The sequence below is a fragment of the Tachyglossus aculeatus genome, chromosome 21, assembly GCF_015852505.1.
Source record: "Tachyglossus aculeatus isolate mTacAcu1 chromosome 21, mTacAcu1.pri, whole genome shotgun sequence".
In the NCBI taxonomy this organism is placed as follows: domain Eukaryota; kingdom Metazoa; phylum Chordata; class Mammalia; order Monotremata; family Tachyglossidae; genus Tachyglossus; species Tachyglossus aculeatus.
The window spans coordinates 10,891,386-10,916,561 of record NC_052086.1 but is presented as its reverse complement, the minus strand read 5'-3'; the positions used below and the strand labels follow the sequence as shown (position 1 = coordinate 10,916,561).

Genomic DNA, 25,176 nt, shown 5'->3' with positions numbered 1-25,176 from the left:
ATTAACAAAATAAAATAAGTAGAATAAATATATATAGATAACAAGATTATTCATTCATTCAATCGTATTTATTGAGCGCTTACTGTGTGTATTTATTGAGCTCTTACAAGATTATAGCTCTATACCCATCAAAACAAGTAAACGGGCATCAGTAAGCCCATTTTGGGGTAGGGACCGTCTCCATCTGTTGCCGATTTGTACTTCCCAAGCGCTTAGTCCAGTGCTCTGCACACAGTAAGCGCTCAATCAATACGATTGAATGAATGTAGTCAATAGAACTGTAGATCTCTACATATATAGAGAAGTGCTGTGGGGCGGGGAGAGGAGGGGGAAGATTCCCAAGCGCTTAGTACAGTGCTCTGCACACAGTAAGCGCTCAATAAATACGATTGATTGATTGATTGATTCTAAAGCCACATGAAATATATTACACCCTAAAATATGATGCCTGGTGGAGTGAATATATATACGTATATATATATATATATATATAGTGTATATATGTTCGTTCGTATTTATTATTCTATTTATTTATTTTACTTGTACATACCTATTCTATTTATTTTATTTTGTTAATATGTTTTGTTTTGTTTCTAGACTGTGAGCCCACTGTTGGGTAGGGACCGTCTCCAGATGTTGCCAACTTGGACTTCCCAAGTGCTTAGTCCAGTGCTCTGCACACAGTAAGCTCTCAATAAATACGATTGATTGATTGATTGATTGATTGATTGTTCTCTGTCTCCCCCTTCTAGACTGTGAGCCCGCTGTTGGGTAGGGACCGTCTCTATATGTTGCCAACTTGGACTTCCCAAGTGCGTAGTCCAGTGCTCTGCACACGGTAAGCGCTCAATAAATACGATTGGTTGATTGAGTGATTAGTGGGTCCTTCCCTTTCCCCCTCCTCCCCCACGACCACCCCCCTCCTCCCCTCCCCTCCCCGGCCCCGTTACCCTGGCTCCAGCGCAACGCTTGGCACAGAGTCCGGCACTATTATGATGCTGAGGGTGATGCGGGGAGGAGGATGACGAGGATGGCTGTTACTAGGAGCCATGGGGGGCGTGGGGGCAACGGGATTGGGACGCCAGGAGATGCCAAGGGCCCCCCGTGCCAGGCCCAGCCGAAGGACCGTGACCTTCCGTGACCTTGCCCCCCCCAGGACTGGACAGTGGGCGGTCCGGCTGCAGGAAGGGGGAGGGGGCCGGGGATGGGCAGGGGGTGGGCAGGGGATGGGCAGGGGGTGGGCAGGGGTGTGGGGCGGGGCCAGCGGGCGGAAGTGGCCCCGGGGGCTGGAACCGGCCGGGGCGATGGGACGGACGGGCAGAGGTGGCCGCAGCCGAGGAGGGGGCTTCTGGGGGGGGGAGGGGGCCGGAGGACGGGTAGGGGGTCGCCATGGACCGGTCAGCACCACCGCCGAGGCCCCTGCTGCTGCTGCTGCTGCTGATGATGATGCTGCTGATGCCCCTGCTGACCCTGCCCACCCCCGGTGATGGTGAGTGGGGGGCGATGGAGGGGAAGGGGAGGCCTTGCAGGGGTGGGTGGAGGAAGGGTCGCCCCCTCCATCAGTCATGGAGCCCGGCTGGGGTTGGGGGTCCCGGCTCCAAGCGTCCCCCACCCCCGGCGAGAGGGGGTGACAGCCAAGAGGGACCCCCGCCCACCCCCACCCCTCGGGGGTTGGGGTCGCCCAGGGTCCGACCTGACTCTGGAAGAGTCAGGCCGGGGCAGAGGCCTGGCACGGAGTCAGAGGCGATGGAGGAAGGGACCGTCTCGATCTGTTGCCAAATTGTACTTTCCAAGCGCCCAGTCCAGCGCTCTGCACCCAGTGGGCGCTCAGTAAATACGATTGAATGAGTGAGGTCAGGCTGGGGACAAGGCCGGCACGGGCCCCGGGGGAGTCAGGCCGGGACGGGGGCGCCGGCACGGAGCGGGGGGTCCGAGCCCCGGGCAGTGGCTGGCACAGAGATGCTGGAGGAATCGTGCCAGGGCAGAGGCTGGCACAGAGCGTGGGGTTCAGCGGCCTTGCCCAGGAAAGAGAGGCTGGTCTGAGCCCCGCATCTCCTCCCCGGGGACCCTCGGGCAGGAACCCCGTGCGGCCTCCCCACCGGTCAGCCTGGGGCCGGAGTCACCCGAGCACCACGATGCTGCGGGTGGGAGTGCGGGCTGGTTTGCCCCTGGGCACCTCCTGTGACGCTTGGATCCCGTCCTCGGGCAGGTCCAGAGGAAGTTTCCTGGGGCGCTTTGAAGTCCCAGCCCACTCAGAGACTTCTCTGTTCCGTGAGAAAATTAGACAAGGTGGAGGCCCAGGTCTCCGGGTGGGGGGCGGGGGTCTGCCCGGGGCAGGCTCCAGAAACCACCCAGGCAGAGACGGGACAATCTAGGGCATAGAGCAGCAGATCTGTCGTCTTGGGCAGGGTGATCTGTGCCCTCGTCCCCCGGGGTCCATGGAGGGGGTTGGTGATCTTAGCTTCCACCCGGCCCCCTGGGCACAGAGAGGGCAGGGACCCTGGAGAGATGAGCCCAGTCTCCTCTTGGGAGGCGAGAGACTCTTTACATAGAAGCAGCCCGGGAGGGTGGTAGAGCTCGGGTTGCAGCGGGCACGGGGCGGGCACAGAGTGGGTACAAAGCCGTCATTATTCCCCTGCCCGTGGTGGGCCTCTCCCCGGGGCCTCCGTCAGCACTGGCACCCTGGCCACTGGCTGGGAGTGGAGGGCAGTGGGCCCGGAGAGGCCGGAAGTGGGCACCCCAGGATCGGCTGGCATTCCAGCCCAGGGAGCACCGGGCCAAGCCGCAGCCGAGGTGATAGCGGCGCTCCTCGCCGGGCTGGGCCGCGTCGTGCCGGGCCGGTGGGGGCCAGGGACTTGCATCTCACCCCCCCGGTAGCAGGTCCCGGCAGACTCCTCCTAAGTGCATTGGGTATCCCAGCAACGTGGCATCGTCCCAGCATGACCCGGGTCAAGGGCATGATCCTGACAGCGAGGGGTAACAGCAGGGGAGTCTGAGGGGAGAGTGAGACTCGTGTCCTTGTCTTGCCCCTGGACTGTGTGACCTTGGGCAGGTGGCCCGAGCTCTCTGGGTCTCATTGGTTTAGCGAGGAAGAGGGTTGCAAACACACACATACACACACACGAGCGCCCGCGCGCCGCCTGCTCCATGACATGATTATTCCCCAGGCCTCTCCCCTGCCCGCCCTCCCCGGAGCGTGAGATTGTCTCTGGCGCCCAGGATCCCAGCCTTACCGCCAGCTGAATCATCAGCCCCAGGGCTCGCCCGGGCTCTTCCCGGAGGCCGGGCTACTCCCACGGGTCGTCGGGCGGCCATGGCCTGGTTGGTAATTGGCACCCGGGGGAGGTCAAACTTCTGCTGACATCTCCCGGCCCACGACTCTCCCTGACTATGATTGCTTGCCCACTTCTTGCCAACTTCTCCCTGTGTGCTCAGAGCGGGAAAATATTTTCAACGGGGGCTCTCTGGTCCACCCCACCTCCCCAGAGAGCCAATCAATCAATCAGTCATATTTATTGAGTGTTTACTGTGTGCAAAGCACTGTACAAGGGAGTTGGGAGAGGACAATATAACACCATGAGTTGGCAGACACATTCCCTGCCCACGAGGAGCTTACAGTCTAGAGGACTGTCCAGGGTAAATTCCTCCCCAAGCTGGACACACGCATGCCCAGACTCCCAGAGGTGGACACTGACCACCCTCCTCCATCCTGGGGTCATGACACATATCCAGGCCCTGCCCCTCCGCCCCTCCATCCCCCCATTCTCCTCACTTTCACAGCTCCTGGCTGCAAAGGAGCCAGCCTGCCCAAGGGGCTTCCATTCCCTCATCTCTCCCCTCACAGATGGCAGGGATCGGGAGGGAAACTGAGGCTGGGTGGCTGGGGCACCGGCCGGAACTAGGAGACGGCGGCCTCCTGGGCTGGGCGGACTGCTTCCCACTCCCTCAGACTCCCTTCTCCTACTGCCACCTCCGCGTCCAGGCGATCCGGGAACGTGGGGGTACAAGGATGACGTTGATGGGCTCTCTGAGCTAAAATCAGGACCGCAGACTTTGGGGTGAACATTTCCATCCGTCCTGCTCCAACCCTTCATCTCTCTCGTCCAGCCCCACTGTCCGCCCGCCTGGCTGTGCCCCCAGTTCACAGTTTATCCACTGATAAGGAGTGTCCAGTCCCCCGCCGCCCATCGCCCCCACCAACCCGGAGCAGATGGAGCGGCCCTTGGGGAAGGGGGACAGGAGGAGGGCAGCTGCTTCTCTTCCCAAGGGGTGGGGAAAGCCCGGGAGCCAGAGGCAGCCGGGCTCTCTCAGTCCTGGGGCTCAGCCGCCTCCCAGTCTCCCCTCCCCACAGGGCTTATAATGTTGACTTTGCCACCTCAGAGTGGGGTAGGTATGAAAGGCTGCCTGCCCTTCCGCCCTGGAAAGTCCTGGGTGGGGCCGAGAGGCTAGAATATTATTTCCTGCCCTGGCCTCTGTTAGGGGGGAGCGGGGAGAGAGGGACGGGAAGGGAGGGGAGGCCTGGTCGACATTGTCGGGAAATCCGGTCCGGAGAGGATAGGTGACCGGCCCAAGGTCACACAGTGGGTGGACGTGGGGGTTTGTGGAGGTTGCGGGGTCATGCGTCAGGGACCCCTAAGAGTTGGGCCGGCCCTCTCCACCTCTCCCTGGGGCAGGGATGGGAGGCGGTGATGGGGGAAGGAGAAGCGGCAGCAGGGGACTGTACTGCAGTGTACGGACTGAGCAGCCCCTGGGTGCCGGTCACTGTACTGAGCACTTGCGAAGGTCCAACAGGACCCCGAGTCCCGTTCCCTGACCTCAAGGGGCTTCCGCTCCAGCTGGGAAGACTGACCTGCAGTGTGGCCCGGTGGATAAGAGCGTGGTCCTGGGTTCTAATACCTGCTCTGCCGCAGGTCTGCCATGTAACCAGCGTTTAGAACAGTGCTTGGCACATAGCAAGCGCTTAACAAATACCACCATTATTACGTAACCCTGGGCAAGTCGTTTAACTTATCTGTGCCTTAGAGTTACCTCACTGTAAATTGGAGATTAAGACTATGAGCCCCACATGGGACATAGACTGTGTCAGTCAATCAATCATCAATCGATCGTATTTATTGAGCGCTTACTGTGTGCAGAGCACTGTACTAAGCGCTTGGGAAGTGCAAGTTGGCAACATATAGAGACGGTCCCTACCCATCAGTGGGCTCACAGTCTAGAAGAGTGTCCAACCTGATTATCTTGTATCTACGCTAGCACATAGTACAGTGCCCGGCAAGCAGTAAGCGCTGAACAAAATCCAGCGCTTAGAACAGTGCTTGGCACATAGCAAGCGCTTAACAAATACCACCATTATTACGTAACCCTGGGCAAGTCGTTTAACTTCTCTGTGCCCTAGAGTTACCTCACTGTAAAATGGAGATTAAGACTAAGAGCCCCACATGGGACATGGACTGTGTCCAACCTGCTTATCTTGTATCTACCCTAGCACATAGTACAGTGTCCGGCACGCAGTAAGCGCTGAACAAAATCCAGCGCTTAGAACAGTGCTAGGCACATAGTAAGCGCTTAACAAATACCATCGCTATTAAATATCAGAGTACCGAGGTCACCCCTGTGCTGACCTCAGTCCTTCCACCCTCTCCCTGGCCCCGGGGTTACTCTGCAGACTCTCCGTACGTGTCCGAGTACTTCTCGCAGAGCGCCCAGAAGCTGTCCTTCTACGAATGGTACGGCCACGCCAAGCTCTTCCAATTCCGCGTGCCCCCGGACACGGTGCTGCTCCGCTGGCTGCTACAGGCCTCCCGGGACCCGGGGCCCCAGTGCGGTGACGTCGAGATCAGTGTGTGCGTCCTCGGCGGGTGGGGAGGACGGGGGGCATCTAGCGGGGGAGGGTGTGCCCGGGGCACCGCTCACCGCGGCCTCTGCCCCCTCCAGCCACTTCCGCCACGGCGCCCCACCTGTCATCAACCCACTGGGCACGGCCTTCCCCCCCAACACCTCCGTACGGCCGTCCTTCCGTCTGCCCATGACGCTGTCGGCCACGCTGCAGAACCACACGCTCGTCAACGTCTCCAGCCCCGCCGCGGGGGACTGGTTCATCGCTGCTCACCTGCCCCGCGCCTCGCAGAAGATCCAGCTGAAGGTGAGAGCGGGGGGGCGTGGGGGACCGGCGGGGGGCCGGGGAAGGGGTCGGCTCCCCTCGGTGATCCGCCCCCTGACCCCACACGCTCTCGCTCCAGGGCTTCTCCTCGCCGTGTGCCTACACCTTCCAGCCGGATATGCTGGTGCTTCGGCTGGTCGGCGTGCCCATCCTGGAGCCCGGCACCCCCCTCCCGCTCAGCGTCCTTGCCCCCCGCCCGTCCCATGCCAAGTGAGCTGAGCCTCCCGCCCAGCTCCTGTATACCCTCTTGACTCCCTCCAGCCCCCACCCCCTCCTCCAGAGCCCCCGTCCTTGTCAGGTCCCCTACTCTCCTCCAGTCCCCCCAATCCCATTCCCGTACCCCATCCTCTCCTGGCCCCCTAACCCTCCTGCAGTCCCCCCCCAACCTGCTCCTGTCCCCCTTGCCCTGTTCCTATACCCCCATCCGTCCCCAGTTCCCCCTCAACTGTCCCTCCCGTGTTTGCCTTCAAATTCCCATCCATCGATGGTATTTATTGAGCACTTCCTGTGGGCAGAGCCCACTGTACTAAGCGCTTGGGAGAGTACGGTACAACAGAATTGGCAGACATGGTCCCTGCCCACAATGACTTTGCAGTCTAGAGGGCCCGTCCTCACCCCAGCCCTTGACTCAGCTTCCCAGAGGGTGGGGCCTGGGACATGCCTAGAGTCCCCCAGGCTGACATCTCCTCCCCCGCAGGGTGTTTGTGCCAGAGTACACGGTGGAGCTTCGCCTGGAGCTGCGGGGCTGCGGCGGGGGTCCGGGCTGCCCGGTGCGGCTCTCCCTGGGCCCCATCACACTGCCCCGCTCCTTCCAGCGTGTTGTCAACTGCACGGGCAGGCCCACCCCCTGCCTCCTGGTCCTGGACAACCCCCCCTGGGACCGGTGGCTGCCACTCACCGTGGAGAGCCTGGCCGGCCCCAACGTCAGCGTGGCCCTGGAGGTCATCGCCTCCCTCTCAGGTGCCGCCACTGCCCTCTCTCCCCCTTCCCAGCTAGGTCACACTCCTCCGCCCATCCTCCTCTCCAGCTCTCCCCGCATCACTGATGCCCCCAGCCCTGCATCCTCCACTACCAGCCGACCCTCCCCACTGGTCCCTGACCCAAGTCCTCACACACGACTCTGGTGCCAACCCTCCCTGGCCCCACTGCCAACCTCCCAGTCTCCACCCCGCTCACCCACCCTCCGGTCTCTGCCAAACAGTGTGCCGGCCGGGACCCGTCGCCTCTGTCCTCGGCTTCTATACCGGCCTCAACCAGAGTCACAGCCCTTCCCCTCCGCCGCCTGCGGCCTCCTCCGGGCCTCCGTGGCCCGGCGGGGCTCCGGGCGAGCCCACGGGGGGGCCCTTCTGCCTGCGCAGCCAGCCGGTGGTGCGTGAGGACTTGGACGTGGTGTCGGTGCGTTTCCGGCTACTTGACGGGCCCAGCGTGGCCGTGGAGGCCGGGCTGCCCACACTGCTGCTGCTTAGCCTCCGCTCCGGCATGGACAGCGGCGGGACCCTCGTCATCAGCCTCCTGCTCAACCAGGTGGGGGCCCGGCCACGGCCGGTCTGGGCCACGGGGCCGGGGGCTGACGGGGACCGGAGCCGACCAGGGCCCGGCACGTCTGGCGGAATTCAACTTTCCTTCACTCTGCCCCTGTGAGCCACAGCCTGGGCAGAGGAAGCAGAACCTGGGAAGAGACAGACATTAACATAAATGAGCAATTTATGATAATAATAATAATACTAATGGCATTTATCAAGCACTTACTATGTGCAAAGCACTGTTCTAAGCGCTGAAAGGTACATATATGTAAGGGCCGCGGTGTTGAGGGTGGGACGGATATCAAAATGCCCAAAAGGTCACAGATTCAAGTGCATAGATGACGCAGAAGGGAGAGGGAATCAGGGAAAAGAGGGCTTAATCAGGGAATGCCTCTTGGAGGAGACGGGATCTTAACAAAGCTTCGAAGGTGGGACGGTGGTAGTCTGGCATACATGGATGGGGAAGGAGGTCCAGGCCAGATGGAGGACATGGGAATGGGGTGAGAGGCGAGGTAGTTGAGATCGGGGAACAGTGAATAAGCTGAGGCTAGAGGAGCAAAGTGTGAAATCGGTGAGGTGAGGTAGAAGGGGGTGAGCTGATTGAGTGCTTTAATGCCAATAGTGAGTATCTGTTTGATGTGGAGGTGGCTGGGCGATCATTGGAATTTCTTGAGTAGTGCGGACGTGTGAACTTAACTGTTTTTTAGAAAAATGATCTAGGCAGCAGAATAAAGTATGAACTGGAATGGGGAGAGACAGAAAGCAGGGAGGTGAGCAAGGAGGCTGAAGCAATCATCAAGGCAGGATAGGATAAGTGCTTGGATCACCATAGTAGCAGTTTGGATGGTAGAGGAAAGGAAGGATTTTAGCCATGTTGTGGAGGTAGAAGCGACAGGATTTGCTGACATTGAGTGTGTGGGTTAAGAATAATGGTAATGATAATGAAAATACTATTGGTTAAGCGCTTACTATATGTGTCAATCACTGTTCTAAGCCCTGAAACAGTTACAAGGTAATCAGGTTGGACACGGTCCTTGTCCCATATAGGGCTCACAGTCTAAATCCCCATTTTACAGGTGAGGTAACTGAGGCACAGAGAAGTTAGGTGACGTGCCTAAGTCACACAGCAGACAAGTGTTGGAGCGGGGATTAGAACCCAGGTCCTCATGACTCCCAGGCCAGGGCTCTAGGCTTTTGAGATACAGAGGTCGGCGTTGTCTACAGTGATGGGAAAGACAAGGGGAGGCCTGGGTTTGGGTGGGAAGATGAAGAGTTCTGTTTTGGACAGGTTTAGTTTGAGGTGCCGACGGGCCATCCACGCAGAGGCTGTGGAGAAAGAGAGAGATCAGGGGCTGGAGATGTAGATTTGGGAATCATCTGCATTAAGATGGTAATTGAAGCCGGGGGAGTGGTAGATGTTCCAGAAAGGTGGGGTCTGGGGAGGCCCCGGTGACCACTGGACGTCCCCCGCAGACTTCCCTGAGCGAGGCCAATGCCACCGTGGTCGCCTGTGTGAGTGCCGGGTCGCCTGTGCTTAAACTCAACACGACACACAACTGCACCACAGGTGAGGTCCGGGATGCGACGGTGCAGCCGGGGTCCGGGTGGCGCGGGGCAGGCCCCAGGTGGTTGCTCCTTGCGCCACCGTGGGTCCCCTCCCAGGATTTTGTCACCTCAGGAAGGGGGTCTCCCCACCACCTGGGGAGGGAAGGGGCAGATGACCCAGCGTGAGGTGCCTAGGCATCCCGGGTCCTCTGTCCTCCCGGTGCCCCCCACCCCCACAGCTCCACCCCATCACCCCCCTCCCCGCCCAGCCTTCTTCCAGGGCCACCCCCTGCGGCTGGACGCGGCCTCCCCCGAGGCCACGCTGGCCGTCCCCTTCCCGGAGACCGACAACTGGTTCCTCAGCCTTCAGTTGGTCTGCCCCGAGAACCCGAGGTGAGTGACCGGCCGGCGGGGCGGGAGGGACCCGGGTGGCGTGGGGAGGCCGCTCCCCGGCCGCTGACCCCGCCTCCCCGCCCGACAGCGGCTGTCCCACGGCACGGGCCCGCGTGGTGGCCGGGGCCTACCTGACTCCGTGCCTGGACGACTGCGGCCCGTACGGCCAGTGCAGCCTGTTGAGGCGTCACGGCTTCCTGTATGCCGGCTGCAGCTGTAAAGTCGGTGAGCGGCGCCCCCCGCCCCCCTCAACGACACCCACAAAGACGCACACACAGACCCCCTTCTGCCGGCCCACGGAGCCCGTCCGGCCCAGACCCCGGGGGAACGGGAGGAAGTGGGGGGACATCCCGTCCGGCTCGGCATCCGACTCACCTTTCCGCGGCAGCCCGGGGCTGGGCGAGCCCCTCCTTCTCGCGGCTCCCCCGTCAGAGGGGGTGGGGAGGACACGGAGACGCCCTACGCCCCAACTGTCACCCCCACCCCATCCGTTGCCCCGCAGACTTCTCGCATTGCCGGGCTCAGGGCCGGGCCAGGGGAGAGGTCCCTGCCGGCCGGCCGTGCCGTGCCGGCCCGCGACCCTCCCCGCCCCGAGCCGAGCCTCCATCCCTGGACCGGCCCCCGGCCCCGTCCCGCCCCGTCCCCGCAGGCTGGCAAGGCTGGAGCTGCACGGACGACACGCGGGCCCAGTCCGTGGCCACACAGCAGGTGGCCGCGCTGCTGCTCACCCTCAGCAATCTCGTGCTGCTGCCGCCCATCGCCGTGGCCATCCACCGCTTCCACTTGGTGGAGGCCGCCGTCTACACCTACACCATGTTCTTCTCCACGGTGCGCCACCACCCCGACCGACACGGGGGCGGCTAGGGGACCCCGGGGGCCGGGTGGGGGCCGGGCCTTTCTTCGCTTCGGGACTCACGGCCGCCGCCCACGCCCCGCAGTTCTACCATGCCTGCGACCAGCCCGGAGTGGCTGTCCTGTGCATCATGGACTATGACACGCTGCAGTACTGTGACTTCCTGGGCTCTGTCGTCTCCATCTGGGTCACCGTCCTGTGCATGGCCCGGCTCAAGCGCCTGGTGAAATACGTGAGTTCGCGGGCCGGACGGGGGGGGCCTCGATTCCGGGCCGGTGACTGGGGGTGGCCTAAGGGTAATGTGATGCGGGTGGGTCCGAGCACCAGGATCGTGGTGTGGTCCAGGGTTATAGACTAACAGACAAGGACTGGGGTGGGCTGAGGGGCTTGGACTTGGGGTAGGCTTAAGAATGTAGCCCCAGGGGCCTGTGGACTGGGTGAGGATCCAGGGGGCACGGACTGGGTGAGGGTCCAGGGGTTTGGACTGGAGGTTGTGGACTGGAGGGGGGTCTGGGGGTGTGGCCTGGGGGCGCGGACCAGGGTTCGCGTTGCCAACCCCACTAGGCCCGGCATCCGGAGTGTAAGGCCTGTGGAGCTGGGGCTGTAATTCTGGGGGGCAGGGGGGTCCAGATGTGGGGGTAGGCCCCTAGGCCCCCTCAGACAGGGGTTCAGGAGCAGCGGTTCTAATCCCAGCTCCGCCACTCATCTGCTCTGTGGCCTTGGGCAAGTCACTTAACTTCTTTGTGCCTCAGTTACCTCATCTGTAAAATGGGGAGTAAGAGTGTGAGGTGTGAGCCCCTTGTGGGGCAGGGATTGTGTCCAACCTGATCTACCTTAGCACTTAGAACAGTGCTTGGCACATAGTAAGCGCTTAACATGTACCATTACTATCATTATTATCAGTGGCAGATGCTCTGTTCGGTGTTCAGGTCCTGGGGGGCTGAGACCATTCCTCTGAGCCACTTGCTGATGGTCTGAGATTCTCCCTCCAAGTCCCTCACTGCTGGTCTGAGATCCTCAGTGCAGATCTCCCCCTCAGTTGCCCCTCCCTGTGACCCCTCTCTGTTTTGGGGAGGGCTGCAGTGGGGCGGAGAGCTTTTTTCAGCCTCTCTCGTGAGAAGAAAGGGGCATGACACTGTGGGAGACCACAGCTGATTCCCCTCTCCCCTCCCCGCTGCTGTGATCCCCCACAGGTCCTGTTTGTCTTGGGGACCCTGGTCATCGCCATGTCCATGCAGCTGGACCGAAGGGGCATTTGGAACATGTTGGGACCCTGCCTGTTTGCACTGACCATCATGATCTCTGCATGGGTGAGGAGAGAAGAGACCCTCATTTTGGGGAGCCTGCCCCCATGGCAGACGGTTTTGCAGGGGGTGGCAATGGTTAGCTGCTTGCTGAGGTCCCCGTGGTGGCCATGACCCATGCCAGGGGGTCGCCTGTCTGGGAGGCGGCCTGGCAAGGGATGGGAGGGGGGCCGAGCTGCTGGGGCCCGGGTGGGTGAGGGGAGAGAGCCCATCGTTCCTGGCAATGTGGGGCAGGACGGGACAGAATGACCGGTCTGGGCTAGGGAAAGCAAAGCAACGGAGCCTGCCTGGGCCTGCCTTGACTAGGGGTGGCACCCCCCTGGGCCATCAGACTGGCAACAGGGAGACCGACCTTCCGGGCAAAACCACGCTTTCCCCAGACTCCAAATCTCTCCACTGCCCTGGTCCCCTTTCTCCGCCGCTGTTGGGGAGTTAGCCAAGGCCCTAGGCATGGTCAGGCCTAGTCTCAGGAGGTAGCCGGCTGACTCCGACTCTGGCCTTTCCTCTGCCTCCCCAAGGGGAGCCCGGCCCACCCCTTCCCCGGCATTCCCCTGTGGCCGCACCCGGCTGAGGCCCGAGGAACCGGTCTCGGAGGGTGAGGGCCCAGGTCGGGGGCTTTCCGGCTCCTTCAGGTCTTTCTGGGGCTCCTGCCTCCCAACCAGGCTGGGGTGGGGTGGATCCCGTGTCCGGCGGGTGGGGCCGGGGCTCGCAGGGGGCAGAGCCTCCAGCCTCCGGACCCCAGCCCCGGGCCCTGGAAAGTTGACCGATGAGGTTGCAAAGCGACATTCCAGGGCGGGCAGGTGCGGGAAGGGGGAGGTGAAGTCAGGGGCCCCGGACTGGGCCGGCAAGGTCGTGACCGGCGGCCGTCCCCTCCCCCACAGGTGTACCGGGGCGCCCAGCGTCGGAGCTGTTACCCCAGCTCCTGGAAGCGCTGGGCCTTCTACCTGGTGCCCGGGCTGGCACTGGCCCTGGTAGCCGTCGGAGTGTACGCCTTCCTGGAGACCAGCGCCAACTATTACTATACGCACAGCATCTGGCACGTGCTGGTGGCCAGCAGCGTGGCCTTCCTGCTGCCCCCCCGTGACGAGCTCCAGGAGCCGTGGGCCTGGCCCGCCAAGCTCACCTGCCGCTACCAGATCTGCAGGAACGACCGCGAGGAGCTGTACGCCGTGACGTGAGGCCGTGGCGGGGGCCACCGGCCCGGGGGACGCGGCCCGCTGCTCCTAGCGGAGACTGAGGACCCGCATTCCCGTTCCTCCCCACCTCCCGCCATTCCCCTGCCTCGATGCCGGAGGAAGGGCCCACGCAGACTAGAGTCCAGGCTGAATAAAGCGGCCCTGGCACGGTCTTGGTCTGGAACGGAGGGCGGGACGGTCGCAGTCGGGTTCCACTCCTGCCCGGCTGCGCTGCTGCTGGACTGAGCGCGGTGAGGGAGGGCTCCTGTTGGTTTGGGGTGCCTGGCCGTTATCGCCGCGGAGGCCGCGGTCACCCACTGGCGTGCCTGGTTGGGGGGCAGCGATCGGCTCCGGGTCAGGTGCCCAGGGCAGGGTCAACTGGAAGCAAAGACGCACTGGGCCGATGACCACATCTGGACATCTGGGCTTGTCCCTGCCCCTTTTCTGCCCATTGCTGGTGTCCCGGATTGACCCCGGTGTGCCCAGCGCCTTCTCCACTACCATCCAGTTGGACTCCAGACTGAGGTACCTCTCAGTGATGCTTGCCAAGTCCTGGACACCTGCCTGTCTGGGCACGGACATTTGATCCCTCTCTCCCCGCTCCACCTCCCCTGGGCCTAGCTGAGTGGGGGAGGCTCCGTCCTGGAGGCTCCAGGGTTCTGGGGGCCTGGGATCTGGGCCTTCTGGGATGGGCATGTCCTGGGTTCTTCCCAGGTCCTGCAAGCGTGAGTCAGGGGGTCCTGCATCCCTCCTTCCTCTCCCCATTGCATCCAGTGTCCCCCCAAGGGTGAGTGGGCTTAAGGAAATCGGGCTGAGGGACAGAGAGGAGGTCTCTGGGATCCCTGTTCAGCTCCCTCCGGCCCCAGAATCCTCCGCCCATGTCTCAATCAATCAATTAAATCAATCACTGGTATTTATGGAGCACTTACTCGGTGCAGAGCACAGAGTACAGTAGAGTTGGTGGACATGATCCCTGCTCTGGCAGTCTCACGGAAGGGGCAAACATTAAAATAAATTCCAGGTAGTCCCTGAGTCCCTGCCCCTGGGATTTGGAAGTCATGGCTTTTTCAGCTATTGGCCAGGTCCTTCCCATTGAAATCAGTTGGGCCAGGGCTTGGAAACCCCTTCCCCATGACTTACCTGTCCCCCAATTTCCTCCCCATCCCACCTCCCCCTTTGGCAGTCCCTGGAGACCCCTTCCGAGGCTGACCTGTCCCCCGCCCCCGCCTCTAGTATGCTGCATAGTGTACTTGGTAGACAGCAATAAATGTCCCTACCCTTTTCCAAGCAGGCTCTGTGAGTTACAGAGGTGGATGGGTACAGAAGACTAGTTTTAGATAGGACAAATCTTGATTTTTTTTCCAATGGTCTTGGCTGGAGGGAAGCAGCTGGCAGAATTTGCAGGGCTTTCCTGACTTAGCCACGGGGTGTGATTAAATTTAAATTATTTTATAGGATGCATTCTCCAGACCATTCTAAGCAGGCTCATGATTCCTCTCTGGTGAGGGGCTGGGAAATAAAGGATGAATTGGGCCTCTGGAGTTTGTTCTCCATTTTTTTTTATTTTAATGGTATTAAGCACTTACTTTGTGCCAGACACTGTACTTAGCACTGAGATACAAGCCAAGCAGGTTGGGCTGTAGGTTTGGGACAATCCATGCCCCACGGTCTTGATTTTCAGAAGAGGGAACTGAAGGCCAGAGAGGTGAAGTGACTTGCTCAAGGTCACACAGCAGACAAGCGGTGGTGGGATTAGAACCCAGGTCCTTCCGACTCTCAGGCTTTTTCCACTAGGAAGGCCTGATTTTGGAAGGACATGGGCCGGGGGTCGACGGCGGGACAGGTGAGAACGAGGCGGCAGCAGAGGAGCGGAGGGTGCGGGCTGGGCTGGAGAAGGAGAGAAGGGAGGTGAGGTAGGAGGAGGCAAGGGGATGGACAGCTTTGAAGCCAATAATGAGGAGTTTTTGCTTTATTTCCTAGGTTGACAGGCAACCATTGAAGATTTTTGAGGAGGGGAGTGACGTGCCCAGAGCGTTTCTGTACAAAGAAACACTCTGAATTAGAGGAGTTGAAGTGTGCTGGCTGGGTTGTAGTAGGAGAGTAGCGAAGTGAGGTAGGAGGGGGCGAGGCAATTGAGTGTTTTAAAGCCAATGGTAAGGAGTTTTTGTTCGATGCGGAGATGGATGGGCAACCACTGGAGGTCTTGGGAAGGGGCAAGGCGATTGAGTGTTTTAAAGCCCGTGGTAAGGAGTTTTTGTTTGGCGCGGAGACGGATGGGCAACCACCGGAGGTCTTTGAGTCAGAGGACCTGGGTTCTAATCCCAGCTCTGCCGCTTGTCTGCTGTGTGACTGGGCAAATCACTTCATTTCTCTGTGCCCCAGTTTTCTCATCTGTAAAATGGGGAGTCGTTTCCTGCTTTTCCTCCCTTAGTAATAATAATATTCAATCGGAGTTATTGAGCGTTTACTGTGTGCAGAGCACTGTACTAAGCGCTTGGAAAATACAAGTTTGCAACAAATAGGGACGGCCCCTGCCCAACAGCGGGCTCACAGGCTAGAAGGGGGAGACGGACAACAAAACAAAACACATTAACCAAATAAAATAAATAGAATAAATGTGTACACGTAAAATAGAGTAATAAATCTGTACAAACATATATACAGGTGCTGTGGGGAGGGGAAGGAGGTAAGGTGGGGGGGATGAGGAGGGGGAGAGGAAAGAGGGGGCTCAGTCTGGGAAGGCCTCCTGTACACTATTTATTCATTCATTCATTCAATCGTATTTATTGAGCGCTTACTGTGTGCAGAGCACTGTACTAAGCGCTTGGGAAGTCCAAGTTGGCAACCTATAGACGGTCCCTGCCCAATTATTAATCATATTAGTTATATTAATATTAAAGAGCCCGTGCTCTTTCCACTAGGCCACGCTGCTTCTGTATCTTAGTACAGTGCTCGATGTGCAGTAAGCGCTTAACTAGTACTACAAATACCACAAATACTACAAAATAAAATTTAAAAACCCATAAAAAACAGGGTGGAATGTTTCCTTCAGTTGTGGACTTTGGCCTCCAGGGTAAACATGAGCCCCACCCCTGCCCAGAAAACCTCCTGCGAGGTGCGGGGAGGGGTTGCATTGTTTCCCTGCTCACCTGAGGTCAGGTGAGGGATGGGGGGTGTCGTGAGGGACAACAGCTCTTCGAGGAAAGTAGGGTGGTCAGGTGTGGGCAGGGAGTGTGTCTGTTATATTGTTATGTTCTAATAATAACATTATTATTATTAAGATAGGACAAGATAGGAGGTCTTCCCAGACTGAGCCCCTTCCTTCCTCTCCCCCTTACCCCCCTCTCCATCCGCCCCATCTTACCTCCTTCCCTTCCCCACAGCACCTGTATATATGTTTGTACATATTTATTACTCTATTTATTTTACTTGTACATATCTATCCTATTTATTTTATTTTGTTAGTATGTTTGGTTTTGTTCTCTGTCTCCCCCTTTTAGACTGTGAGCCCACTGTTGGGTAGGGACTGTCTCTATATGTTGCCAATTTGTACTTCCCAAGGGCTTAGTATAGTGCTCTGCACGTAGTAAGCGCTCAATAAATACGATTGATGATGATGATGATGATTGAATGAATGAATGAAAGTAAGCGCTCAGTAAATACGATTGAATGAAAGAATCAAAGTAAGCGCTCAATAGATATGATAGAATGAATGAATGAAAGTAAGCGCTCAATAAATACGATAGAATGAATGAATGAAAGCGCTCAATAAATACGATTGAATGAATGAAAGCAAGTGCTCAATAAATACGATAGAATGAATGAAAGCTCAGTAAATTTGAATGAATGAATGAAGTAAGCGCTCAGTAAATACGATTGAATGAATGAATGAAAGTAAGCGCTCAGTAAATACGATTGAATGAAAGAATGAAAGTAAGCGCTCAATAGATATGATAGAATGAATGAATGAAAGTAAGCGCTCAATAAATACGATAGAATGAATGAATGAAAGTAAGCGCTCAGTAAATACGATTGAATGAAAGAATGAATGAAAGTAAGCGCTCAGTAAATATGAATGAATGAAAGTAAGCGCTCAATAAATACGACAGAATGAATGAATGAAAGTAAGCGCTCAGTAAATGCGACTGAATGAATGAATGAATGAAAGTAAGCGCTCAATACGATAGAATGAATGAGTGAAAGTAAGCGCTCAGTAAACACAATTGAATGAAAGAATGAATGAAAGTAAGCGCTCAGTAAATATGAATGAATGAAAGTAAGCACTCAATAAATACGATAGAATGAATGAATGAAAGTAAGCGCTCAGTAAATGCGATTGAATGAATGAATGAATGAAAGTAAGCGCTCAATAAATACGATAGAATGAATGAGTGAAAGTAAGCGCTCAGTAAACACAATTGAATGAAAGAATGAATGAAAGTAAGCGCTCAGTAAATATGAATGAATGAAAGTAAGCGCTCAATAAATACGACAGAATGAATGAATGAAAGTAAGCGCTCAGTAAATGCGACTGAATGAATGAATGAATGAAAGTAAGCGCTCAATAAATACGATAGAATGAATGAGTGAAAGTAAGCGCTCAGTAAACACAATTGAATGAAAGAATGAATGAAAGTAAGCGCTCAGTAAATATGAATGAATGAAAGTAAGCGCTCAATAAATACGACAGAATGAATGAATGAAAGTAAGCGCTCAGTAAATGCGACTGAATGAATGAATGAATGAAAGTAAGCGCTCAATAAATACGATAGAATGAATGAGTGAAAGTAAGCGCTCAGTAAACACAATTGAATGAAAGAATGAATGAAAGTAAGCGCTCAGTAAATATGACTGAATGAATGAAAGTAAGCGCTCAGTAAATACGATTGAATGAATGAAAGTAAGCGCTCAGTAAATACGAATGAATGAATGAAAGTAAGCGCTCAGTAAATACGAATGAATGAATGAAATTAAGCGCTTAATAGAACGAACGAGCTGCAATTACGTAACGTTACCCTCTTGCGAGGTAAAGACCCCTGACAGGAATCCGAGAAAGAAGCAAGGCGCATGCGCCGCCACCGCCTTCCCCCCCGCCCCTTTTTCTGTCCGCGGCCCCGCCCTTCCGGTTTCCGGCGGTCGAACATAAGGGGACTTTGCAGACGGTCCCTGGGGGAGGCCGCGATCGGGCATTTCTCTCGGTCCCTGAGGCGGGGGCGGGCCGAACGGGCAGGGGGCGGAGACGGACGGGTGTGCTGGCCAATAGGAGGCGGGAGAGGGGCGAGCGCGCGGGCTGCCCCGGCGCGCGACTTCCGGTTGCGGCGGGCGCGCGCGCGCTCTCAAGGCGCGCGACTTCCGGTCGCGGGGGCTGTGGAGGAGAGACGCGTCAGGTAAGAAGGCGCCTCTCCTCAGTACTCTACTGAGCGCTCAGGGGCGTCTAGTAGTAGTAATAGTCATCATCAATCGTATTTATTGAGCGCCTACTATGTGCAGAGCACTGTACTAAGCGCTTGGGAAGTACAAATTGGCAACATATAGAGACAGTCCCGACCCAACAGTGGGCTCACAGTCTAAATAATAATAATGATGGCATTTTATTAAGCGCTTATTATGTGCAAAGCACTGTTCTAAGCGCTGGGGAGGTTACAGGGTGATCAGGTGGTCCCACGGGGGGCCCACAGTCTTCATCCCCATTTTACAGATGAGGGAACTGAGGCCCAGAGTATAATAATAATAATAATAATGGCATTTATTAAGCTCTTACTAGCTTAAGAACCCGGGCTTTGGAGTCAGAGGCCACGGGTTCAAATCCCGGCTCCGCCACTTGTCAGCTGTGTGACTTTGGGCGAGTCACTTCTCTGGGCCTCAGTTCCCTCATCTGGAAGATGGGGATGGAGACTGTGAGCCCCAAGTGGGACAACCTAAATACCTTGTATCTATCCCCAGTGCTTAGAACAGTGATTGGCACATAGTAAACACTTAACAAATACCATTATTATTATTATTAATTAATGAATTCATTCATTCGATTGTATTTATTGAGCACTTACTGTGTGCAGAGCACTGTACTGAGCGCTTGGGAAGTCCAAGTTGGCAACATATAGAGACGGTCCCTACCCAACAGTGGGCTCACAGTCTAGAAGGGGGAGGCAGAGAACAAAACATATTAACAAATTAAAATAAATAGAATAAATATGTTCAAATAAAATAAATAAATAGAGTAATAAATATGTACAAACATATATACAGGTGCTGTGGGGAGGGATTATATATAAATATGATTGTTATCAATAATAGTGATAATAATGGGTATTGAATCTCCATTTTTCAGAAGAGGGAACTGAGGCACAGAGAAGTGAAGGGAGCCGGGATGAGAAGCCAGACCCTCTGACGCCCGGGCTCTTTCCACTAGGCCATGCTGTTTCTACTGTGCTTTGAGATCCCGGGATCAAGGGTGGGGATGGGGCTTCTGGTTGACCCCCCCTGCCAATCTTCCTGCCCCGTGCAGACTGACCCTGTGCCTTTTACTCTGGCAGGACCGGGCTGCCCGCCCCTCGTCTCCCCTCCGTCCCCCATGCCTCTGCACAAATACCCCATCTACCTGTGGAAGTCCCTGAAGCTGAAGCAGGGCATCTACGCCCGCCTGCCAGCCCACTATCTGCGCGAGCTGCAGGACACCCGGAAGCCCACCCCGGTGCACTACCAGCCCCACGGCACCAAGTACCGGCGCAACCCCAAGAACGGGCAGCGAGAGCGGGTCCAGGATGTTCCCATCCCCCTCTACTTCCCGCCCGAGTCCCAGCTCGGGCTGTGGGGCGGCGAGGGCTGGATCAGAGGCTACAGATACGCCAACAACGACAAGGTGCGTGCCCTGGGAGGGGCCCGGGCAGGCAGGTCGGAAGGACCAGCCGGGGTCCGGGGAGAGGGTGGGACTCCCCGGGCCTCCAGCCGTGCCCACCTTGGTCCTCGAGTCTGGAAACTCCCTGTGAACAGGGAACGTTTTTACCGACTCGGTTATGCTGTCCTCTCCCAAGTGCTTAGTACAGTGTTCTGCACACAGAAAATGCTCAGTAAATACCTCTGATGAGTCGTCATCATCATCATAGCGGTATTTGTTAAACGCTTAGCACTGTACTAAGCCCTGGGGTAGAGAGGAGATTGTCAGGTCCTTCATGGGGCTCCCAGTCCAAGTAGGAAAGAGAACAAGTATTGAATCCCCATTTTACAGATGAAGGAACTGAGTCACAGAGAAGTGAAGTGACTTGCCCAAGGTCACACAGCGGGCAAGTGGCAGAGCTGGGAGTGGAACCCACGACCTCCGACTCCTAGGCCTGTGCTCTTCCCATTAGGCCATACTGCTTCTCCCATCAGTGGTACTAGCTGGGAGAAGGAGCAAGGCCTAGATGTCAGAAGGACGTGGGTTCTAATTCCGGCTCCGCCATGTGCCTGCTGGGTGACCTTGGCCAAGTCACTTCACTCCTCTGGGCCTCAGTTCCCTCGTCTGTAAAATGGGGATTGAGTGTGAGTCCTTTGGGGGACAGGGACTGTGTCCAACCTGCTTAACTTGTATCTACCCCAGCGCATAGTAAGTGCTTAACAAGTACTGTAATTATTATGTGCAGAGCACTGTAATAATAATAATAATGGTATTTGTTAAGTGCTTACTATGTGCTGAGCACTGTTCTAAGCTCTGTGGTAATAATAATAATAGTAATGGCATTTATTAAGCACTTACTATGTGCAAAGCACTGTTCTAAGTGCTCCAAGGTGATCAGGTTGTCCCACATGTGGCTCACAGTCTTCATCTCCGTTTTATAGATGAAGTCACTGAGGCACAGAGAAGTACAGTGACTCTCCCAAAGTCACATAGCCAACAAGTGGCGGGGGCAGAATTAGAACCCACGACCTCTGACTCCCAAGCCCGGGCTCTTGCCACTAAGCCACACTGCTGGGAGAGTACAATACAGCAGAGTCTACAGACACGTTCCCAGCGGTTTATTGAGTGGCTCTGTCCGAGGGGCCACCCTAGGAAGGGACTGCTAAGCTGGTAGCCACCCAGGCTAGAAAATTAGCTCCTGGGCCCTGGGCATGAAACCCTGGGGGCTCCAGGGAGGGCACCCAGCCCCCAAACAGGGCCCTTGGCCTGCCTGGGATGGGTGCGGCGGAGGAAGACAGGGAGGAGGCACTGTACTGACATATATACAGTAATGCCCGCCCCGCTGCCCAGAGAGCCCAGCGGGTCTGCGTTCATACTGGACCACCACGACCCCAGGGCTGATACCATTCCTGCCTACAAAGCCGTGATGGACAGCAAGCCCCTATTGGGCACCAAGCCCCTCGTCGGTCTGTCAATTGTATTTATTGAGCACTTACTGTGTGCAGAGCACTGTACTAAGCCCTTGGGAGAGTATAATATAACAATAAACAGATACACTCCCTGTCCACAACGAGCTTACAGATGGGGAGACAGACATTGATAAGTGCTGTGGGGCTGGGAGAGGGGATTCATTCATTGTCATATTTACTGAGTGCGGAGCACTGTAGTAAGTGGCTGGGAGAGTACAGTATAACAAAAAACAGTCACACTCCCTGCCCACAACGAGTTTACAGTCTGAAGGGATAAATAAAGGGAGCGAGTCAGGGCGACCCAGAAGGGAGTGGGAGAAGAGGAATGGGAAGGCCTCTTGGAGGAGATGGCCCTTCAATAAGGCTTTGGAACAGGGGAAAGTCATTGTCGGATTGGAGGAGGGAGGACGTTCCGGGCCAGAGGCAGGACGTGGGCCAGAGGTTGGCGGTGAGATAGATGAGATTGAGGTTAGCATTAGAGAAGGGAAGGGTGCAGGCTGGGTTTACAGTAGGAAGTGCCTTAAAGCTGACAATGAGGATTCCCCCCACCTCGGACCCCGATCCTCCCCACCCCAGCTCTCCAACCGTGTGAAGAAGGTCTGGAAGCCCCAGCTGCTGTCCCGAGAATTGTACAGTGAGATCCTCGACAAGAAGTTCAGCGTCACAGTCACCAGGCGCACGCTGGACCTCATCGACGCCGCCTACGGCTTCGACTTCTACATCCTCAAGGTCAGGGGGGCCGGGGCCCGTGCAGAGGGAGGGAGGGAGGGGGCGGCTGGAAGCCCTGGGGACGCCCTCGCCTTTCCTCCCCGAGAAAGGGCAGCAGCTCAGCCCCCGCTGGCGGAGGGGCGGGGGGAGGGTGTCTGTCAGGAGGCCCCAGAGGAGCATCTGATCCATCTGGGGGTGGGGGGCGTCTCTCTTCAGACCCCCAAGGTGGACCTGTGTTCCAAGTTCGGCATGGACCTGAAGCGAGGAATGCTGCTCAGGCTGGCCCGGCGGGACCCCCAGCTCCACCCCGACGACCCCGAGAAGAGGGAGGCCATTTTCCACAAATACCGGGTGGGTAGCCGGCCGGGGGAGTTCTCAGGCCCTGGTGAAGCCCTAGTTAAGGGGGAGCAAAGCCAGGAGTGGACAGAAGTGGGTAGAGGTGGAAGAGGCGGATTTCCTAAGAATAATGATAATCTTGGTGTCTGTTAAGCGCTTACTATGTGCCGGGCCCTGTACTAAGCATCGGGGTGGATGCAAGCAAATTGGGTTGGACACAGTCCCTGCCCCGTGTGGGGCTCATAGTTTCAATCCCCATTTTACAGATGAGGTAACTGTGGCCCGGAAAGGTGAAGTGACTTGTCCAAGGTCACGCAGAAGACAAGTGGCGGAGGCAGGGTTAGGACCCATGACCTCCTGATTCCCAGGCCGTGCTCTATCCATTGCACCATGCTGCTTCTCAGGAGGGCTTTGGAGGCGGGGAGAGCTGGGGAAGCTCCCCGGCAGAGCAGGAGGCTGGGGACAGTAGGGAAGGCATTGTTGGAGAGAGAGCCTTGGGATTGACGGAGAGTCAGGAGGGAGCCTCCATTCATTCAGTCGTATTTATTGAGCACTTACTGTGTGCAGAGCACTGTACTAAGCGCTTGGGTAGTACAAGTTGGCAACATAGAGAGACGGTCCCTACCCAACAACGGGCTCACAGTCTAGAAGGGGGAGACAGACAACAAAACAAAACGTGGACAGGGGTCAAGTCATCAGAATAAATAGAAGTAAAGCTAGATGCACATCATTAACAAAATAAATAGAATAGTAAATATGTACAAGTAAAATAAATAGAGTAATCAGTACAAACGTATATACAAGTGCTGTGGGGAGGGGAAGGAGGTAGGGCAGGGGGGATGGGGAGGAGGAGAGGAAAAGGGGGGCTCAGTCTGGGAAGGCCTCCTGGAGGAGGTGAGCTCTCAGTAGGGTTTTGAAGGGAAGAAGAGAGCTAGCTTGGCGACTGTGCGGAGGGAGGGCATTCCAGGCCAGGGGGAGGACGTGGTCCGGGGGTTGATGGCGGGACAGTTGAGAACGAGGCTCGGTGAGGAGGTTAGCGGCAGAGGAGCGGAGGGTGCGGGCTGGGCTGGAAAAGGAGAGAAGGGAGGTGAGGTAGGAGGGGGCGAGGGGATGGACAGCCTTGAAGCCCAGGGTGAGGAGTTTTTGCCTGGTGCATAGGGTGATTGGTAGCCACTGGAGATTTTTGAGGAGGGAAGGAACATGCCCAGAGCGTTTCTGCACAAAGATGATCCGGGCAGCAGCATGAAGTATAGACTGAAGTGGGAAGAGACAGGAGGATGGCAGATCAGAGAGAAGGCTGATGCAGTAATCCAGTCGGGATAGGATGAGAGATTGAACCAGCAAGATAGCGGTTTGGATGGAGAGGAAAGGGCGGATCTTGGCGATGTTGCGGAGGTGAGACCGGCAGGGTTTGGTGTCGGAGGGCTCCGAGGTGCCCAGGGCCCGGTGGTGGGGTGCCACAGACCGTATCCCTCATCATCACCCCCCAACCCCATTCCAGGAATTCGTGATCCCCGAGGAAGAGGCGGAGTGGGTAGGGCTGACCTTGGAGGAAGCGTTGGAGAAGCAGCGCCTTTTGGAGGCTAAAGTGAGTACAGTGCTGAGCTCCCAGCTGGCTCAAGGCAGGCAGCGGGCGGTGGGCCCGCCTGCCAAGCTGGGTTAGAGGCCCAGGCCTGCCGTCTGCTGTCGGGCTGACCTCTGGCTCTTGCTCTGCCCGGTCCTTCGCGACGGACTGGCATCCCCAGCATGGGCAACTGGGGCCGGGGCTGATAAGAGGTGAGGTCCGGGTCACCCAGCCCCGGAGGAGACCGTGACCCAAACTGGGACAACGCCAGCGGGGGGTGGTTTCCTGTGGGACGGGCGGGGGTGGAGGTCAGTCGGGGTTGACCTGTGAGGGGCCCTTCTGAAGCCGCTGCCCCCAGAACCAGGAGGAGAAGAAATGTGGACGGTGAGGATTTTCAGGAAACGCGAGCTGAGCGGCGGGATCCTCGCTCTCGTCGGCTGTCCGTTTCCCTCACGGCTCGCCTCTCCCCTCCTAGGACCCCACCCCCCTGTTCAAAGTCTACGTGGACGAGCTGATTCAGCAGCTGCAGGTCCAAGCCCTCTCTGAGCCGGCCGTGATGTCAAAGACAGCGTAGAGGCCCAGAGTAGCCGCCTCATTTGCCTCCCACGGACCGCCCGGGCAATTCAGTCCTGCCAAGGCCCTGCCGGCACCAGAAACCAAGCCTTCCTGCCGGGATTCCGGCCGGGCCCCGTTCAGAACTCCGATAAACGTCCCGCTGGCCTCCTGTTCCGCTCTGTACCCAGCCAGCCGAGGCCCTGCTGGCGGCAGACACTGAGCCTTCCCGCCGGGATTCCAGCCCAGCCTCATTCAGAGCCACAGTAAATGTTCTGTGTGCTGCTCACTCGCCCGGCCTCATGCTCTGCCTTTCGCCCGACCCGTGGTTGCGGTCGCCGTGGTCGCCCCCACGGGTCTGGGGAGTCTGGGGAGCCGCGGCCTCCGCCCCCACCCTGGTGGGGATGGGGCCGGCTCTGCTTGGTTGAGGCAGAAAGGAAGACGACAGGTTTTGGGGGTCTGATCTGAGCGCCGCATTTGCTGCTGGGGTTGGCGGTGGTGGTGGTGGGGTCTCACCTGGCATAAAACGTGGGGGAGAAAGAACTCTCCCCCAGTACCACTGTACTCACTTTAGCCTCCAAAAGGTGCTGCTTCTCCAACACTTCCTCCAAGGTCAGCCCTACTCACTCCGCCTCTTCCTCGGGGATCACAAATTCCTGGAATGGGGGCGGGGGGGTAATAATGAGGGATACGGTCTGTGGCACCCCACCGTCGGGCCCT

At 57.2% G+C, this 25,176-nt stretch overlaps 2 protein-coding genes across 2 annotated transcripts; both read left to right on the top strand.

The window, feature by feature from the left end:
- Window positions 1-1,441: 1,441 nt before the first annotated feature.
- On the top strand, window positions 1,442-14,494 carry PGAP6 (post-glycosylphosphatidylinositol attachment to proteins 6). Its single transcript, XM_038763757.1, has 13 exons — window positions 1,442-1,489; window positions 5,666-5,843; window positions 5,935-6,142; window positions 6,240-6,370; window positions 6,858-7,120; window positions 7,362-7,684; window positions 9,157-9,250; window positions 9,498-9,621; window positions 9,710-9,846; window positions 10,271-10,449; window positions 10,560-10,706; window positions 11,668-11,784; window positions 12,660-14,494. The coding sequence occupies exons 1-13, from the start codon at window positions 1,444-1,446 to the stop codon at window positions 12,954-12,956; spliced, it is 2,244 nt and encodes a 747-aa protein (XP_038619685.1). The 5' UTR covers window positions 1,442-1,443; the 3' UTR covers window positions 12,957-14,494.
- Window positions 14,495-18,283: 3,789 nt separating this feature from the next.
- MRPL28 (mitochondrial ribosomal protein L28) lies at window positions 18,284-24,748 on the top strand. Its single transcript, XM_038763060.1, has 6 exons — window positions 18,284-18,340; window positions 19,487-19,812; window positions 21,873-22,025; window positions 22,221-22,355; window positions 23,842-23,928; window positions 24,380-24,748. Exons 2-6 carry the CDS (start codon window positions 19,525-19,527, stop codon window positions 24,476-24,478), a joined length of 762 nt encoding a protein of 253 aa, XP_038618988.1. The 5' UTR covers window positions 18,284-18,340; window positions 19,487-19,524; the 3' UTR covers window positions 24,479-24,748.
- Window positions 24,749-25,176: the final 428 nt, after the last annotated feature.

Excerpts from the sequence above, each read along its gene's own strand:
- PGAP6 (XM_038763757.1), top strand. The coding sequence starts at position 1,444 with ATGATGCTGCTGATGCCCCTGCTGACCCTGCCCACCCCCGGTGATG. Across the intron at positions 5,844-5,934 it reads GGTGACGTCGAGATCAGTGT|CCACTTCCGCCACGGCGCCC; the intron begins GTGCGTCCTCGG and ends TGCCCCCTCCAG. Across the intron at positions 10,450-10,559 it reads ACACCATGTTCTTCTCCACG|TTCTACCATGCCTGCGACCA; the intron begins GTGCGCCACCAC and ends CACGCCCCGCAG.
- MRPL28 (XM_038763060.1), top strand. The coding sequence starts at position 19,525 with ATGCCTCTGCACAAATACCCCATCTACCTGTGGAAGTCCCTGAAGCTG. Across the intron at positions 22,026-22,220 it reads TCGACTTCTACATCCTCAAG|ACCCCCAAGGTGGACCTGTG; the intron begins GTCAGGGGGGCC and ends GTCTCTCTTCAG. Across the intron at positions 22,356-23,841 it reads CCATTTTCCACAAATACCGG|GAATTCGTGATCCCCGAGGA; the intron begins GTGGGTAGCCGG and ends ACCCCATTCCAG.